We start from the raw sequence: 19712 nt of genomic DNA on the forward strand, positions 1-19712 counted from the left end.
TATAGATGTGGCGATGATGTGAAACATCTATCATTAATGTGATTGGGTAAACGTTTAGCAGCATATATATATATATGTGTATATAGATGTGGCGATGATGTGAAACATCTATCATTGATGTGGTTGGGTATATGGTTAGCAGCAAAAATACATATATATATGTTTATATAGATGTGGCGATGATGTGAAACATCTATCATTGATGTGGTTGGGTATATGGTTAGCAGCAAAAATACATATATATATGTTTATATAGATGTGGCGATGATGTGAAACATCTATCATTGATGTGGTTGGGGGAATGTTTAGCAGCAAATGCTGGTCGAGGGAAGATGTGGACTTCGCAGGTGATTGAAAAAAAATCAAAATTTTTAAGTAAATGTTGCAATTCCTGCATTCGTCATTTTTTGGGATGGTAATTGAAAAAGGCCCTCATATTTTGTTGCAACTTTACCATCTGTTTGATGCAGAGTTGGATGGTATATTAGAGACGAACTTAATCCTTACATTATTTTCTTCGTTCCTTGCAGCTGTAATTTCGTCTTTTATTATACTCAAATCAGTCAGTAATCAGTGTATACTTTAATATCCATTTATAACTTGGTACAAAGCCTTAGTCAACCTTCGGATGGTCATATTAAAAAAATGTTTATAGGTTGTCATTAAACTCTCATCCTTTGTGTGTAACCCTGTAAGGAAGTTTAAATTATGTGGACAGTAACTAACTTAGACTATTCATGGAAAAAGTTTGTTATGCAAATTTAACTCATCCCTACGGAGCATGCATTGAAAATTTAAAGTTTTTGAACTTTTACCGGGGTAAATATAAATCCGCTTAGATCCTTTATCGCAAATATTTTTTTTTGGCTAGGGGGGCTGTATTAAAAATGAATTAAGGATGTTTTAGGTGACTTTCAATAACTAAAAAATCGCTGGAAAAATGTATGTACAAATTAAACAATTTTTTTAAAAACAATTTATAAGACGCATTTTTTTCTCTTAGATGGGTCCTCTTCTTTCCGGAGGATTTGCCTCCGATGGTTTTATGTTGAACCTTGGTAGTATGCTCCTCCGATTCTGTAATCCCTTCACGGAGAAACCAGAGAAAATGATCAAGGTTGGTTCTGTCAGAATTACTTAAACAAAAAAAAATATTTTTATTTCAGACCTTTTTTTTTGACCATTTTACATTATTTTAGTTACAAATGAAGCACAGCGATTAAAAGCATTGAAAAAAATCTTATTAATATCTTATTCTTAATCAAATGCTTAGAAACTTTTTTAATGTCAATCAAGGTTGGTTCTGTCAGAATTACTTAAACAAAAAAAAATATTTTTATTTCAGACCTTTTTTTTTGACCATTTTACATTATTTTAGTTACAAATGAAGCACAGCGATTTAAAGCATTGAAAAAAATCTTATTAATATCTTATTCTTAATCAAATGCTTAGAAACTTTTTTAATGTCAATCACATGCATCTGTTAAGAAAATGTTTATACTGAATTTAAATTTTACATGAAATGGTTGTAAAATCGAAATTTAACACATAGAAATGTTTGATATTTGTAGATAGACGCTAGCTACTGTTCTGCTGTAAGCGTAGTATCTGAAGATGCCCGGCTATCCGGAGTACACATGAGATCCCTTCCAGCTGAAACATGTATTATCACCCTACCAGAGGGAACAGACAGACCAACCAACCAGACATACAACTTTACATCGGAAATATTCTTCATGACACACAAAGCTTTAGATCTTGGGTTTAGAACAGTTCAAGAGAAGTTTACTAAACTAAACCAAGAGTTGAATAGATTACAGACTGCATACAGAGACGCAATGGAAGGTGATTAAGTTATTATAATATTTCGTCTTTCTTAAAATTAATGTTCTTAAAGGGATTGCAGACGTAACTTCACGTGACCCTCATTTTATAGATGAGCATTCCTAATTCACAACGGTAACTTGTTCTCAGCAATAATGTGGAAGAAAAGTGTTTAATTTTTATTGTTTCTCCATTGACACTCGTAGAGAAACCACAATTGAAAGTGATAAATTTTTTTAGAGAAAAGATGGATATCTTCTTCATTCTTTGTCAGACAATGGCATTGGCACTTATCGGAATCAGACATGCCACTTCATAAATGGAGATTGTGAGAGTCAATTGAAATTACGATTTACGTCCCTTTTCAAGGCTATTTCAGTTTCATTTATTAGAAATCCAAATAAAAGAGTTTTAATGCTAAATTAATAACTGTCCAAATTTTTTTGTTGACAATTCTGTCAATAATAATAATGATAATTATCGCTGTCACCCTTTAATCTGAGGCGTTTAGACTTAAGCTCCCGTCCGTTTATAGAAAAAATAACAGAAGGTCTAAACTTAATCTGTTCAATTATAACCTATGTCATCTTTCTGTAATCTATAATCCCTTAAAAGATTTTCAATTATTTATACATTGAATATCGAAATCTCTACCAAATTAATAACTTTTCCCATTTAAAGACAATTCTGCCTACTAAAGCAGGCTACCAAAAATATTCAGGTAGAATGGAGGAGAGTAATATTGATCTACTGTATAGGAGGAGGATATCCAGGGTAGGATGGAGGAGAGTATTATTGATCTACTTTATAGGAGGAGGATATCCAGGGTAGAATGGAGGAGAGTATTACTGATCTACTGTATAGGAGGATATCCAGGGTTGGATGGAGGAGAGTATTATTGATCTACTGTATAAGAGGAGGATATCCAGGGTAGAATGGTGGAGAGTATTATTGATCTACTGTATAGGAGGAGGATATCCAGGGTAGAATAGAGGAGAGTATTATTGATCTACTGTATAGGAGGAGGAGGAGGGCAGGCTGCTGAGGATATCCAGAGTAGAATGAAGGAGAGTATTATTGATCTACTGTATAGGAGGAGGAGGGCAGGCTGCTGAGGATATCCAGAGTAGAATGAAGGAGAGTATTATTGATCTACTGTATAGGAGGAGGATATCCAGGGTAGAATAGAGGGGAGTATTATTGATCTACTGTATAGGAGGAGGAGGGCAGGCTGCTGAGGATATCCAGGGTAGGATGGAGGAGAGTATGTCAAGATATCTGAGTATTAAAGCTGCACTATTGGAACCTGCAACAATGGAGAAACAAACTAGTCTAGGTGGGAACATTTGAATTTAAGAATAACACATTTAACACATTCTTTGATCGAAAATGATCAAATTAACTTATTCACAAATCTGAATCAGCCAGAGCCGGGAATTTATGTTTCGGAAACTAAATAATCCTGTTCGCTTGATCTCGGTTTCAACAGTGGGCACCTTGAGGATCAATACTTAATCTCTTCATTTCCGTTATTCCTCCAGAGATGGAATTTAAAGAATTTGAGCCGCGGTTTAAATCCGCCAAACCCCGGTTTAAATCAAGCGCCAGCTTAAATCATGAAACATTTGATACAATTTTAAGTGGAACCAACCATATTTAAACCGCGGCTTAAATTTAAACCGCCGCTTAAATTCTTTAAAGTCGGCCACAGGGTACGATTACCATGTGTAATATGATATCGAATAAAGATTAAATTAGTCTTCATCAAGAAAAGATAGAGCTATCAAGCTTTGATATCGATATCTACAAGACAAGATTTTCATTTTAGTGCATATTTAAAATAAATTTTTTGACAACTAAGGCAATGCCTGAAAATGATGAATATTAATTTGTCAAGGCTTTTTTCATTTGAACATTTATTTTAAAGTCAACAACATATTACATGTTTACTCTATTAGTTAGTATATAAAATCATACGATGAATAAAGCAGATAAACAGCATCACTATTTAAACCATATTTAAACTCTATTATATTCTAGTGAGTGGAACGTGTGTCTGGATGGTTAAACTCGCCACGGGGTCAACCTGCCCTCACAATATAGAATCTATTAAAGGTTAAACTTGAAAATATTTACCAACTTTTGTAAATTGTCGATGGTTCATAAATCATAATCCTTTTTAATACACGAGTTCACAGTGGAGGGGGGAAAGGGGGGGGGTTTAAGGCATTATAGGTATGTGACTGAATTAAATTCAATTTAATTTTTCATTTAAAAAAGATTTTACAGGAAATTTACCCTTCGGTCCAAACATTGATACTTAATCCGACCTAGAGGAAACTGACCTAAGTGTTCTCTAACGTTACGTTTTGCTGACTTAAAATTCTATTAGGTCTTAGAATTTGTTTTGTTAGGTTAAGCCAGGTGGTGGAGTTGAATAGGTGCTAGACTTAGTTAATTAGTTAGTTAGTTTATACATCAGTTGCAATTTATTATTTAACTTTTCATAAGATTATGAACTTCATATAATTATCTCCATCATGACCATTATTCTGAATCATATTTAACTTTAATTTTTAGATGTATTATTTATTGACATTATGCTCCATTTCCAGCTATGTGTTCTTAGGAATGCATATCTGTACCAAAACAAACAATTGGGGGGCTCCCCTTCACTCATACATATTTAACACATTTAAAACATTTAACATTTCGCTAAATTTAAACAATTGATTCATTAACGGTTAAACATTAAACAAATCCGGGCTGAAAACCCACCTCTCAGTCAGGACTTGAAACTCCAAGCTGTAGAGTGGAGCCTAAAGATTTCCCTAATACTCATGATTTGATTTGATTTGATTTGAATGGCGAGTCGATTTAAATCTGTTTAGTTTAAACTGCTTGATGTTTTCCTGAAAACTTCTCGTTAATTAGTTTGGATCGGTTTCTCTATGTCAGTTTCCATAGCAACTATACTTCAGATGTTCCTGAAATTCTGTCCTGTGTTCCTGAGTTCCTGGTAGAGAATGTTTGTGAGCATATTCTGCTAATTAGGAGATTTAATCCTGCACACTTTGAACAGAGCGGAACAAGGTAAAAAGAAATAAAAAAATGTCAAATCACAAAATCATGGAATATTTTTCATGCAGAGCTCGTTACCATTGCATATTTAAGCTGGAGCGCTTCGGCCTCCTTCAGTGCTTAGGATCCATTGAATTTTGATGCGGATCCGGATCCTGTATCCGCATTGGAAAAAATGGATCCGGATCCGGATCCAGGTCATTTCTTTAAGATTTACTGAATTTTTTAAACAAAAAATAATTCTAAATTTTTTAGTTTTATTTTTTTCGCTTATTTTTATCCTAAAACCTGATGAACCATTCAGAAATGAGAAAATCTTTATAATCTCTCTTTTTTTCAAAAGTTCAGAGTTGGGTTTTAGAAGTTTTTTTTGCAGTTTTTAGTTGAGAGTTCGATCAATCTCTGGAGATTTTCTTTTTTTCTGTTTGTCTTCTAGAAGTTTTTTTTATGGCATTCACGTCGATTCCAAAAAAATTGATTTGATTAAAAGGTTTAACTCAATCATCTTCAAAAATGATATCTTTTCTAAGCTAATAAGTAATTTTGTTCGTGAGTAAAGTGAGTTGAGTGAGTAAAGGTTTGAAATTAATAACATGTTTTCTAGGCTTGGTGAAATATTTGACATGATTCTGGTTTTCATGGGTAAACCAATCTGGTTAAAGAACCCTCACTTGAGAGCTAGACTAGCGGAGAGTTTAGGTACTAATTTATTAAACCAATCTGGTTAAAGAACCCTCACTTGAGAGCTAGACTAGCGGAGAGTTTAGGTACTAAATTATTAAACCAATCTGGTTAAACAACCCTCACTTGAGAGCTAAACTAGCGGAGTGTTTAGGTACTGAATTATCAAATTATTGATTTTGTCTGTTAGGCGATTGTGGGAAGGGGGGGAGGGAAGAGGGGATATTAGTAGTGTAAATGAAACAAATAAAAGAGAAAGAGGGAACATGAAGTTGGTGTGGAAAAGGTTAGGAGGATGGTATACTAATTAAGAATTAGATAAGAATGCATTTTGGAAATTTATAAATTTATAAATAAAATGAATTAAGTTCACCAAATAAAACTGAACAGGAGATAATTTGACGCTGAAAACGAGGGTTGGGGTAATCAAAAGGCCAAAGATCCGGCGATAAGCTTCGGTAAAGAAAGAAGTAATACTTGATTTTTTTGGGGGGGGGGGGATCTTTAAAGAGAGATAATTTCCTCCAGAAATGAAGGGTATTTAATCTCCAAGTTTGATCTTGAAATGATGAATATATTTATGTATATTCTAGAGTGTATGCTACCCCATCATGAAAACCAGGCACAACCCAATCCGTTAGGAAACTTTCACAGACAAGCTCTTTTCCAGGTAGGGGGCATTGCTTAGGATTTGTTTCATTTTGATCCAAATCCGAATCCTGGATCCGGATCAAAATGAAAAATAAATCCATGTCATGAACATTTCTTTAAGATTTACTAGTTTTTTAACAAAAGAACTTTCAAATTATTTTCTTTTTTCATTAGAAAGTTTTTATGCTAAAACTCGATGATCCATCATTGATAAGTGAAATTTTGATGCTCTCTTTTTATTTAACAGTTCAGTTTTTGGTTTTGAGAGCAAAAAAGTAATCCAGTAATTCAGTAATCCAGCAATCCAGCAATCCAGTAATCCAGTAATAGTAAATCATCCTTATTTTACACTTTGCAGGTCCCTCCAATATTTTTAGAGTTATCTTATATTTCATCATTTTAACCTTTCCCTGGATGCATCGCAGACTAATTCTGATAATAAATTAATGTAAAGGGACTGTATAGTGTATAGGTTGGTTTGCATGTTCAAATATCAACGGTACCCTTTCAACCAGTGCTTAGGATCCATTTAATTTTGATCCGGATCCGGGTCCTGAATCCGCACTGGAAAAAAATCCAGGTCATTTCTTTAAGATTTACTGAATTTTTTAAACAAAAAATAATTTTCAAATTTTTTGTTTTATTTTGTTTTGCTTATTTTTATCCTAAAACTTGATGAACCATTCATAAGTAAGGAATTTTTTATAATTATCTTTTTTTCAAAAGTTCAGATTTGGGTTTTAGGAGTAACAAAGTTTTTTTGCCGTTTTTGGTTGATATTTTACCCCTTAGATCCGGATCCGTGGATCCGCATATTTTAGCGGATCCGGATCCAGGAAGCCAAAATCTTGCGCATCCAACGGATCCTAAGCACTGCTTTAAATCTTCAATTAGGAAATTATCTCTGCTACTTAAATCCGCAATTCTCTTAATATTGAGAAACAACCATTGGAAATAATCAGTTTCCAGCTAGAAACAAAATAAATTTATTCAAGAATACCTTTGTGAATCGAACATGCAACTTTATAAAGGGAAGGTCGTTTGAAATTACGTGTTCAGTCCCTTTAAGCATTTCAGATTTATCCAGATACTAAACTAACTTTGAGAAAGATTGAACCTAAAGTTTCCCCTATCTCTGTTGGACATTTTACTCATCTAAGCTCGCACAAACTTTTAGCAAACTTTTACATTGGAGACTTTCAGATTCATAGAATGTTTCTAACTAACTACCTTACTCAATTCAGAATAATCTTAACATTTTGAGCCAAACTTTGTTTTGCTTTGTTTAATGTCTGTAAGAGGGAAAAAAATTGTAACAAAAAGTCTCCATGTTTTATTCTCGATGTTGAAAGAGTTACTATGAAAACTTTTTTGATATTTGATTTTGAAATTAGTTCGTTAAAATGAGAAAATCAAATGTACATTTGTAAAACTTTAGGAGGGCGTCGATTCTTGATTGATTGCAAGTCTGTAGATAAATAGGTTTATGAATTGTAGAGTCGATTAGATTAAATGACAATGTATTTACGCAGTTGAATATTTAATAGTATAACTTACTAGTTTCCCGCGTTTGAGTAAAAAAGAGTGATTAAGTTTAAGGGTTTGATGGTATAGTTTAAAACCCTTGTAAATACTTCCGAAAATATAAAACCGATTGTATAAGTGGCTTTTTCTATAGATTGCAAAGTTATTTGTGGATATGGTCTTTCACTTAGTAAAAAGTTTCACTGTTTGTTAATAGTTAAGTTCGTCTCCTATTTAAGGATCATCCAAACCGGTTAGAGCTGACCGCTGCCATCCTTCACGTGTTTGTTAGTATTGAAGAAACAGGACAAGCAGTTCAGTTTGAACAGAAGTTTTCTTACAGGTGGATATAAGTCTTAAATTCTATATGTACCATAAACGATTCATAGCGGTACCAATATCAATACTGGAGTGGAGAGAACTTAAGTGTGTCTTCTTTTTTAAAGAAAAGTAACCAGTACATTTTATAGTTAAGATGAATAAAATGTTCCTTATTAAATAAAAACATCATCGAATATAAAAACCTATAACAGAAAACCTAATGTCGTTTAATTGTGAAGCCCAAGGGCGTATACAGGGGTGAGATAACCACCGGGATGTTCATAGTTTGGTTTTAAAATTCTAAATGGAGTGGGTGGACTTTCATAGGGAAAAATCCAGGCAATGCTGGGTTCCCAAGCTCGTTAAACATGGCATTAATCAAATTTTGTTTTTTAAAAATGGAAAAAATAGAATCTTGAGTTATCCATTCTTAAAATATCTGTCATTTATGAATCCTTTCTTGAGATTCATAGAGATATCATTCCTTCAGATATCTGTTCTTTAAATATATCTATGCTTTGCTACATCCGTCCTTGATACATCTGCTTGATACATGCGTTCGTGATTCATCCGTTCTTGATCCTTCCGTCATTGATACATCCGTTCGTGATTCATCCGTTCGTGATTTATCCGTTCTTGATTCATCCGTTCGTGATTTATCCGTTCTTGATCCATCCGTCTTTAATTTATCCGTTCTTAATCCATCCGTCCTTGATACATCGTCCTTGATACATCCCTTTGTTAATCACCGGTTCTTGGTCCATCCGTTCTTGATCCATCCGTCCTTGGTACTTCCTTCCTTGATACTTCCGTCCTTGAGATTTCCAATAATTTCTTTAAATATCCATCCTTGATAATTATTCGTTGTGATATCTGTCCTTGATGCATCCTTCCTTAAAACATACTGTCTTGTTTAGGAGCAGGAGGGAGAGAGGGAAGGATGGTCTCAACTATCCTCTCAAGAAAGATCAGACAATGAACGACAATATATTCATACTGGACAACTAGCCAGGTATCTTAACAATCCATCATATCAGATCATTGCAAATGTATTATTTATTCATAAGATCAATTTTGAGGAGAAACAATATTTGTTGGGAGTTCAAATTTTATCACAGGACTTAAACTGTCAAATGCAGAGAAATCTTAAAAATTGAAGGTTTCGATTCTTAATTAAATTTTTATATTAGCTAGCAAAAAAATTCAGAGATCGCAGGATTTTTTGGTATTTGTTGGCAGATCAAAAAAAAATGTTGAGGCTATATTCTTAAAAAAAACTGGACCCGATTGGTTCGGCCATTTATACTTTTGTTGATTAGAAAAATATATATAATTATTTCTGGATAATCAAAATTTTTTATTGTTGAGGTACCATAACCTGATGGGGAATGAGACGATCGAGGTGCTTGAGTTGATGACAAGAGGAATAAAGGCAGTAATCACACACCCAACCATGGCGGAGAGGTTGGCCGCTATGCTGAACTATTTCCTTAAAACCCTGACAGGACCGGACAGGAAGAATTTCAAGGTATTATACCATGATCACGCTTCGCGCTCCATTTCCTGTTTTCAATTTCATCAACTGTTGCTTCGAAATTTAAAATTTTCAATCGCTCTCCAATTTTCGCGGATTTTTATGTTTAAATTGGCACATTTTCAAAATAAGTAAATGTTGACTTTTCTCCCGGCAAAATTTTTCATATTTGACTGTTCAGCTTCTATTAGTATGACATTCTAATGACATGTTTTTTGAATTTTGTAACAAAGAAAGTAACCAATTACGGGTGGAACCATTAATGTAAGGGAAAATACTGAAAACATTCTAACTCTATACTTTGTTCAAACTTTACATACATATTGGAGAGAAAACTGATAAGTAAAATGAAAATGAAAAACCCCTAATATTAAATTTTCAGGTGAAGAATCTGGATAAATACAGTTTTAAACCTGCAGAAGTTGTTTCAAAGATCACTCAGACCTACATCAATTTAGGGTAAGCAATGTCAAAGTTATTTCAAGTGATCCTTTAACAGTTATACTCTTCACATCAACGTTTTTCTATCTTAAATCATGTCGAATTCTGGTTATTTTTTTCTTTTTCTCTGCTGTACAAATTCTCAGAAGAAAAACCGCAATTGAAAATTCAAAATTATCATCTTTAATCTTAAATAATCGCTTCCTCTCAATTCATGGAAAAATTTGTTCAGAATGAGTGAGAACTTCCTCTCCTCCGTATCTCGGGACGGAAGATCATATTCTCCGGATCTATTCTCCTGGACTGAATCCGTCCTGCTCAAGATAGGCAGAGCAGATCTAGTCTCTCAACTAGCAGATATTGCAGTTAAGGTTGGTGTTATATAATTTTTGTATGGAGTGTTCTTAGATTTTAAAAATTTAACTATTTATCATGTAATTAATATCAGAGACAATGTTTCTTAAAGTGAATTCTTAAATTTCTCTACAAACCTATCTTTAACCGACCGATATATCTCGTGATAGCATTTGACTTTGTAAACTGTTTAGAAATGGATCCTTAACTTAATCAAACCTTGTTTCTGTCTAATAATAGAATGTATAACATTTTCAATGATATAACTCAGTGTTTGAATTTTCTCCCATTCTTTATTAGTATTTGTATCCTCAAAACTTGAATCTGATATTGTGGTAGGTGTCCCAGTCCTCTAGTGAGCAGGCTGAGGAGGAGGAGCTGTTAGGTGACGCCCCCGAGGAGTTCTTGTGTCCCATCATGTCCATTCTGATGCTGGACCCCGTCATACTCCCTTCCAGCAAAAAGACGGTGGACAGGTTATTCTTTGTTGCTTTTTAAGCGTTTGATGTTGCTTTTCAAGCGATCATTTTTTCTCCGGTATTGTATTACTAAAAGTTTTGCGGCTTTTTCCATAAACATTTTAAAAAATTTGTTTTCTAAGGTACATTTTTTTTCACATCCCCCTACCCTGGATACAATGCACTTACTACTTATTTTACTAATGTTTTTTAGGACAACAATAGCGCGGCATTTACTTTCTGACCAGTCGGATCCATTTAACAGAAATCCACTCACCATGGACCAGGTTATTAATAGCAGACTTTAGATAGTTTTCCCCTGGTAACCACTTTAAATATATTCTCCTATTTTCAGTTTTATTTTAATATTCAAAGCATGCACAATATTGGGTATAGTACATTACACGAACAGTCAACAGTGTTGTGTGTACAATTAACTGGATGGGTTTAGTACAGTACTGTACAGTGTGTAAAGTACATTTGTTAAGATGATTATTTATTTGATTTAAATCGAGTATTAGCCAGCTTCTGGTTTCTCTGGTTCAGCAATTTTAATATTTTTGTTGAAACTGATCAAAATGTATTAATATATTTATATATATTCTTTTAGTTGAAGTCTGATGAGGAGCTTAAGGAAAAAATTCACGCTTGGATTAAATCAAAAAAGGAAAACAAGTGAAATTGTAAATTTAATTATTCTGTGATCATGAATTTATGTTTATTGTATATATCGTTTAGTCAAATTTTTGTGTTGAAAATATAATATTAATAAATAAAATAAAAATATTATTTTTGACGCCATATCAGTGTGTTGATTCACTTAGCATGTTTTGAGTTTTATGGGACTTTCAAAGTAATTTTTTGTAATAGGTGAAAGGTTGTCCGATTCAAATTGGTACTCTTAAAAGCTTTGTCTGATCAGGTATGAATTACAGGGTGTCTCACGAAAAATGACAGTAGCAAGACGAATTTAAGGTCGTCTTTGAAATAATTTGCGGCATTTTTTCGGAAAATTAATTTTTTAATTAAAATTCTTGAGTGTACAATCATAAAATACCCATAGTCTTGGCATTTCTAAAATGTGGTCTGTCTTTTGTGAGCTTTCATTATTACCGGAGATAGGAAGACTTCTGTAAAGATTCCTCACAACTTGGGTTTTATAAATATTATCTGTTAAAAATTAAGAATCTTTACCAAATCTTACATTTATAAGCTTTTTTATTTTGACACCGTTTTATATCCATTTCTCAAGACGAGAACATCAGATAGAACTCGTATAGGTCTCGATAAACTCCTGAATTTGTCAGGTTTCAGCCTACTTTTCCTTTACAGTCCCTTTAACAAAATTAAAACCTGACCGAAATTTCTAATATCTCCAGTAATATTGAGAAAGGGCAGACCACATTTTGGAAATGCCAGGACTAAATTTTGTGGTTAAATTGTGTTAAGAATCATAATTGTTAAAGTAGGTAGACGACTGAATGTCACAAAGTTCTAGTCGATTTTCACTTGGGCGATAATTACGATGTTATCTCCCACTATTGATAAGATAACATGTTCGAATGTGAATCGGACATGCCCCCTTTTTTCAAATTACAACCCCAGTATCTTTAACTATAGTATCATGATCAACCCAATTAGAGTAAAGCTAAACGGATAGGGTGGGTGATTATCCCCCATCCCCTCTGCATATTACGGCCATGAGTATAATGGATAAAAAACCATGCCTTGCACCCAGGTGTGCCGTAGTTTCTTTCATTTAAACCCTGTTATTCATATATTTCAGGTTTTTTACTCTCGACGGGTGGNTACGTAAACACATTTTAAAGTCTTCATATGTTGTTTGTGTATTTAAAAGCGTTTATGATATACATAAAAAAAATCTGAATGGATACAATGTGGTAAGATTCACAAAATTCTAGTAACTAAACATTTATGTTTGAAATTCTACAATTGAATAGAAAAATTTTGCAGCATTTTTTATACTTTTTAAACATGTTTTATGTTCATGAAGTGCGTATTTCTCCCTGCCAGACGTTTTTTGCAATTATGTCACTCTGGCAGAAAATGTTAAGAAAATTTTGTCGAAAACGCCCTGAATTTAGACAACTTTTAGCTCCGAAACCATTTTAAATGTCACTCACTCACCGAAAAAAGAAACTTTGCATACAATTGTTAGCGGTTTGAATATGATTAAAAATACAGCCAAAAATTCAATATTTAACAATAAAATGTAAAAGTCGAAGAAAATTTACCAAGCTACTGTTTAAAGGGACTGTAATGAAAAAATGAAAGGCTGAAACCTGAGATTATCAGGAGTTGATTGAGACATATAAGAGTACTAGCTGATGTTCCTGTCTCGAGAAATTGATATAAAACTGCATCAAAATTATACCAAAACGTATATATGTAAGATTTTGTATAAGATTCGCAATATTAAACAGATCATACTCAACAAATACGCAACTAATCTGAATACGGCGATATCCCAGAGGCGCCTGAGAAACTCAGGTTTGCTCCTATCAATTATTTGAATTTAATAATTTTTCATTTTAAATAGATATGATCTATAATTTTGTTTATACGTCCGGATCAAGTGACCAAACTCCAACCAATGGCAGTGCAGTATTATTGTCACGTGTTTCCGTCTGTATCACATGACCAGTATACTGCATTGCCATTGGAGGGAGTTCTTATGATTCTTCCGGATTCACAATTGCAGTAAACAATTCTAAGGCTGTTTTAATCCTCAGAACTTGTTTGGTTATATAGCAATTTGGACTTGCTAAATACTTTTTTGATTGTGACTTTAATGAAAGGCGCAATTTTCCAGGGTTGAGCGTGGCTATAAGCTACAAAACTTTCAAGGGTGAGGAATGTTTTAATGCTCAACCCTGTTTCCGCCCCTATATCCGCCCCTGTACCCCCCCCCTGGACCAGTGAAATCAATGGTTTTCACGTCAAAACGGGTTCTGACTATTTTACTCCTTGTGCTGCTGAAGCAGACATGTTTAAGTCAATTTGTAAAGAAACCACAACGAAAATAATTTATCTTTTAAAGAGAAGATGATGGATATCTCATACATTTTTGATGTATTTTTGAGAAGACAATCTTTTGACAGGATCATCTGAAATAACAATTCCTGAAAATCAGATTATAAAGATTTGTTTACTTTTTTGGCAGGTGTGTAATTGTTTAATTATGTAAACAAACAAAACAGCTACCAACGAGAGGAATATTTGTTTGATAAAACGGTTTATATATTCTAAATTAGTCGTTGTAAATTCATATAAGCAAAATACTAGAAGATCATAATTAAAGTTCTCCTAATTGCTAGCTTGGGAACCCAGCTTTGCCTGCAAATCTAAACTCTATAAAGATCAACCAATATTAACTAATAAATTTGATACCAAGCTAAGAACATTCCAATAATTCCAACGAGTTCCCCAGCTAAAATTTGAGTCCAATCAGTCAATGGGTTCTTCCAATGATACGAAGATTGGACAGACAAACAAACAAACAGAAATAAGTTGGAAAATTAAGCTAGCTGCTTAGATATCGTTATATATTTAATTAGTTCTAGCTGCTCAGAATTTAAATTTCTTAGTCTCTGTTCAGGAAAATCAGATTAGCTGCTCTATCATTCTGAATTATTTCAAGTTGAAAATTAAGACTTGTAAACGACTACCAGATCAGAATTTGAATTCTAAATCTGTGTTGAAAAATCAGACTAGCTGCTCCTCATCCCCCAATAATTCGACGCCCACATTCGCAATGAATTTATATTTGAGATTGAGTTTCTAGTATCTACCCAGAGTTCTATAGAGCTAGTGAAGCAGATGTGTACAGGCTAGAGTATAGAACGATGCCTAGATACTAGTATTTAGTGGCTTAGTTAGTTAGTTGCTTACTAGTTCTAGTCCGGAGTACACAACACCATGGATTACTAGATTTTACACAACTCACGCATCTGGATTCATTTTACGCTACACTGGGCGTATTGTTATGTTTTAGTGACGCACCTTTTCAGATATATATGCGTATTTTTAACATGTGACTTTGACGCCGCATCAGTGACTTCAACGATTGAAATAAGTCATTCAAAAGTTAAGTGGGGCGAAAGTTAATTAGTTTGACTGGAAGTGATCTAAATCAAGATGGCGCACCTTCTCTCCGATCTGGTGAGCTACATGAAGTTCGATGAGATCAACATCGACAACTGGATGTTTAAACTCTACTACAAGTTCAGCTTTGTAATCTGTATGACCGGAGCCACTGTTGGGATTGCCAGTCAGTTTTTCGGAGATCCGATCAGGTTGGTCAGGTTCTACGGTGGGACCAAAGAGAATAGAATATATATTAGAGTGTAATTTACTATAAAAAAAATGTGTAAAACGGCCATTTTGTTGAACTGTTTCCATACTGCAGGTGTACTTCACATATTTGTGCAATATAACCTTTTAGGCCCTGGAACATCATTTTATAGAAAATCTAAAATTAACATTAAAAGAAAACCAAATTATGAAATAGGCTGGTTTCATAATTGACGAATGATCATTTCACATAGACTCTATGACTTTCACTTTACAAACGAAGATTTTCCTCTATAACTATAAATCAAATTAGGTTTTTTATTCACCTAATTCATTTTATAAAGTTTATTTCAACAGCTTTAAGAAATTCGAAATTGAAATGGATGTATTGATGTACTCTACTGCACATAAAATTTGTGAACATTTACATGAATTATACACTTTGAACTCCCTTTCAGGCTGGAAGGGACTGACAAAATTCATACCGAGGGATTGTCTAAATTCCACTCTAATATATATTCTATTCTCTTTGGGTAGGACCCATAAACCTGTGAAGTACGGAAAACGAATGTATGCTTCAAGTTATAATTTTAAATAGTCCAATTAACATGATACACGGCAATTGTGTACTGGACACTAAGGGGGGGGGGGTGCTCTAACTCATACCATTTTACTTTATCATTTAAAAGTTAAGATAATGGTTTAACCATTTGCTCTTGTAAAAACATCAAATACACATAAGATTGCTTAAATGACGTTTTCTTAATCCATAGTTTTACGGGTCTTACTGTATACAAAAAGGAGTGCTCAATACTGAGGGGGGTTCCGAGCTTATTATCAAGTATTTTTATATTGTTCCCATATTCCGTTTTAACCCAATATCAAATTCAAAGTTTTCAAGGGTACTGTTGTAAATCGGGCATTACGATCTAACTGTATGTAGGGTCACTTGAAATTATATATCAGTTAGCAGTAGATTGGTTGATAAGTCACCGTCTAGAAAAACTATCATGAAAATTTATTGAATATTTATATTCCCAACAAAGCTGGTATTTTATGTATTTGTGGATTGTATATAAATTATATTCATTATATTATGTGCTTACTTTAATTCGTTGATAAGGATTATTTGATTTTGAGATTATACATTTAAACATAAAAAATTGAACATGATTTTATTTCTGCTATTTCAGAGAAAATCCAGTTAAAATTTTGTTAACGTCATGATTAACCAAGATTAATAATAATAGTTGCAGAGATAAAATGATGATTAAAAGATGATAGTCTTCAATTAGGATCAAACTAATTGATATGGATTACTTGCACTTACACAAAATTACTTATTCATGAACTATAGCTATACTTAGATAGATGTGATACATATTTATAAAATAATATAAAAACTTATTTACTCTTTAAAATTTTTTTAGTGTTCGATAAATATTAACAATACAATATTCTTATGGTTCAGCTTGAGAGTATTTTTAGAAAATTGTATACTGTTAACCTTTATACCCATTTTGACTAATCATTGAGTTTTGTATGTTTTATTTTTTTTTGTTTGTGGTTTCAAAATGACAACTTTAAAAAGTGCATGTTATTATACTTTTCTATGTGTTATTTATATTGTATAAATTCTAATCTTCGTGCAATAAATATTTGATTTGATTTGATTTGATTTGATGTTTGCGATTAATGATCTTATATCAGTATTTTTGAATTACAATTCCTTTTTTTGTTTAAAATTACAAAACAATTTTGGGACATTCAAACCTCTATTTGTTAAGCGGTGAAGAAAATTTAACACTAACCTAACAGTATTTTTCAAATAAAAAAAAATCTTTCACATTGAAGATATCTTTTAACATATGTGTTAAAGAAAACATAAAATTCATCATTTAACACAATATTTAGATTTAGAGAATGTGTGAAGCTATCGATCAAGTTTTCAGATGATATTCTAGATTTCTTGTTCCGGTTTATTGCACCCCATTTCCGGTTCATTGCAGTTTACTTCCGGTACTCATTTATCTTTGTTGTCTCTTTAATGGTGTACTAACGTGTACATTATACTTCAATGAAGAAGATTTATAACTGGAAAATAATTACTGTAGTTTTAAGGCTCATCCATTTTTATTAAGAATAAATATTTGAAATGCTTGAATATGGAAACTCTGAAATGCATTTTCTTTTAATTATCTTATTTTTTTTGTGCTTACAAAACTGCCAAGAAAGTGAACGAGATCTAAAAGTTGATAAAATGAAGACAGAATTCCAAGAGGCCCAAACATTTTTCAGAGTGGCATTTTCTATTTTGTAAGCGGCCCTCTTTAAGTTGAAACCTGTATCTGATCAAAAATAATTGAGTTACTTGTGCAACATTGAAAATGACGTCTGGTTTCCCAAAATAGACTAGGCAGGGGGGGGGGGTTGAGGCATGGTAGCTATAAAAGTCCGGCTTTTACCCTAAAGGGACATGTATTAGTTAGAAAAGTAAAAAAAACTCGAGGCTTAAATTGATTGTCTCTTAAAATCTACAGTTCTTTTAAGGATGAAAAACTATTATCAGGGCGGACAGGGCACGTTTTAACAGATTAGTTTTGAGTTCCCAAGTCAGAAAGTCAGATCTGTATATAAGTTCTAAGAAAGATCTGAAAGTGCAGTTGGGCAAATTTTCATCAAATTCCTGAGAAAGCTCCGAAAAATGACAAAAATTAAACAAACAAAGTTTTTTATCTGTTCTGGAACGATTCTCTTTTTTTCTGAACTCTTTATTATTTATTTTTCATGGTTTAACTTATTTTTAATAATTTGAATTATATTCTTAGTCCTTGAAAATTTTAAACTGCATCTTGCAAAGCAGAATGCATAGATGCATGCATGCATGAACTGTAGCGTGAAAAAGTCTATATGTTATAAGATATTTATTTTTTCACACGATTTTAGAATATCTTAACTCATAATTTTCCGGAATTTACATCAAACGTATTTTTTTTGTTGCAATTTTTTGATAGTTTTCTTTAAGATTTTGATTCTGAGATTTCGCAAAACTTCCGAACAAAGAAATTTTAAGAAATGTAAGAAAGGATGGGTATAGAAAAGTGTGTAAATGGATGGGGGGAACAAAGCTNTCGAAGCCTGACATGGGATCCATCTTTCACTTAAAAAATCAATGAAATATTCTGGTCATAGGAAACTATTATGTGAATTATCAAAATTATCAAAATGTAATGCTTTCAACCTCCTCGGAAACTAAACGAACTGCATCTATTCTTGTTTACAAATTTCGCCCAGAGAGAACTGGTTTCAATATGTACGCAGAGTATACACAACTGCAATTAACTTTCCTTGCATTATAACCTTGGGTCTGCCTAAGATGGAGTTCGAAGCTTATACACAAAAGTTTTTAATTTTATAGGTTCTAAAGATATAAGCATTTCAAATTAGAGTTTAAAGAAAGTAATCATGTCTCTTTGTTTTCTGAATAAACGTACTTTGATATAATGTTTATATTTAAATTGTAAATAATGTGCTCAAATATGTTTTAGATTAGTAAATATAATATTCTCTGAATGAAAGATGATAAACAGTTTAAAAATATAATATTTTATGAATATGTCAGAGCAAGCTATAGAATAAATAATGAGAATAATGAATGTTAAGTTTTGATATAATTTATCTTTAATTCTAACAAAAGCCAGCTGAACCCCTGTGGAGTGTTAAAGTTTAAACATGTGGGCACTATAATCCAAATATTTAGTATATATAAATATATTGTAAGGCCTCAATTATGATTTATCAAGCTTACATAGTTTATTGTTATATGTTTGTTATATGTTTTATGTTCTTGAGGCTATAACTCCTACGCCTTTGCAACCCAAGAGCTAAGATATTTCCTACTTTTAATTTTGTTGGATCAAATAATCTTGAGAGTTTGAAAAATCAAAAGTTTACACCACCAGATAGCAAAGATATAGAGATTACAATTGAATTAGCGGCAAAGAGTCAACTCCATAGTCTCAAATTTGAGTTGCCATCGAGACTAAAGTAAGCCTTGAGCTAAGGCTAGTGCTGAGTCTAATTTAAAAACCAGTAAATCACTTTGACCAACCTCACCAACTCGGGTAAAACCCAAAAATGAAAAAATTGAACCTTAAATTCTTAGACTCCAGACTTTTTAATAGCGGCCTCTGAAGAACAATAACAACAGACCATTCTTGATTTTTGTTTAGTATTAAATCTTTGTTTCAAAAGAAGATAATTAATAGTTTAGACAACTTTGATCGCATTGAATACGTATCAAGATTGTCGTCAATGTTCTAAACATAAAATATATTTGCTTCCAAATTCTATGTCGTGTAATCCGATTGATAAGTCGTAACTTTATTCAAATGTTTATTTGACCTCTCTGTATGATTGTAACATATTATATTGTTTCAGCTGTGACTTCCAGGGGATACAGTCTGATATGGCACAAGACTATTGTTGGATTCATGGTAGTGCTTATATACCTCGTAGATACCAGGTAT

General features: G+C 32.8%; 2 protein-coding genes across 2 annotated transcripts in view; both read left to right on the plus strand.

Annotated features, from left to right (window-relative positions):
- The window catches only part of LOC111697430 (ubiquitin conjugation factor E4 A), a 16925-nt gene extending 5253 nt beyond the window's left edge, over positions 1 to 11672 (plus strand). Inside the window, exons 9-25 of the mRNA XM_023467456.1 lie at positions 225 to 347; positions 1004 to 1117; positions 1572 to 1845; positions 3041 to 3160; positions 3865 to 3939; positions 4806 to 4917; positions 5510 to 5604; positions 6180 to 6256; positions 8001 to 8104; positions 8573 to 8870; positions 9000 to 9094; positions 9451 to 9610; positions 9999 to 10075; positions 10290 to 10428; positions 10751 to 10887; positions 11084 to 11156; positions 11480 to 11672. Coding sequence (XP_023323224.1) covers positions 225 to 347; positions 1004 to 1117; positions 1572 to 1845; positions 3041 to 3160; positions 3865 to 3939; positions 4806 to 4917; positions 5510 to 5604; positions 6180 to 6256; positions 8001 to 8104; positions 8573 to 8870; positions 9000 to 9094; positions 9451 to 9610; positions 9999 to 10075; positions 10290 to 10428; positions 10751 to 10887; positions 11084 to 11156; positions 11480 to 11548 — 2142 coding nt within the window. The 3' untranslated portion in view covers positions 11549 to 11672. The remainder of the gene's footprint in view (positions 1 to 224; positions 348 to 1003; positions 1118 to 1571; positions 1846 to 3040; positions 3161 to 3864; positions 3940 to 4805; positions 4918 to 5509; positions 5605 to 6179; positions 6257 to 8000; positions 8105 to 8572; positions 8871 to 8999; positions 9095 to 9450; positions 9611 to 9998; positions 10076 to 10289; positions 10429 to 10750; positions 10888 to 11083; positions 11157 to 11479) is intronic.
- Positions 11673 to 14685: 3013 nt separating this feature from the next.
- LOC111697441 (innexin inx2) overlaps positions 14686 to 19712 on the plus strand; it is a 17439-nt gene continuing 12412 nt past the window's right edge. The window contains exons 1-2 of the mRNA XM_023467467.1: positions 14686 to 15185; positions 19624 to 19708. Coding sequence (XP_023323235.1) covers positions 15028 to 15185; positions 19624 to 19708 — 243 coding nt within the window. The 5' untranslated portion in view covers positions 14686 to 15027. The remainder of the gene's footprint in view (positions 15186 to 19623; positions 19709 to 19712) is intronic.

The sequence above is a fragment of the Eurytemora carolleeae genome, unplaced genomic scaffold (assembly GCF_000591075.1).
Source record: "Eurytemora carolleeae unplaced genomic scaffold, Eaff_2.0 scaffold104, whole genome shotgun sequence".
In the NCBI taxonomy this organism is placed as follows: Eukaryota; Metazoa; Arthropoda; class Copepoda; order Calanoida; family Temoridae; genus Eurytemora; species Eurytemora carolleeae.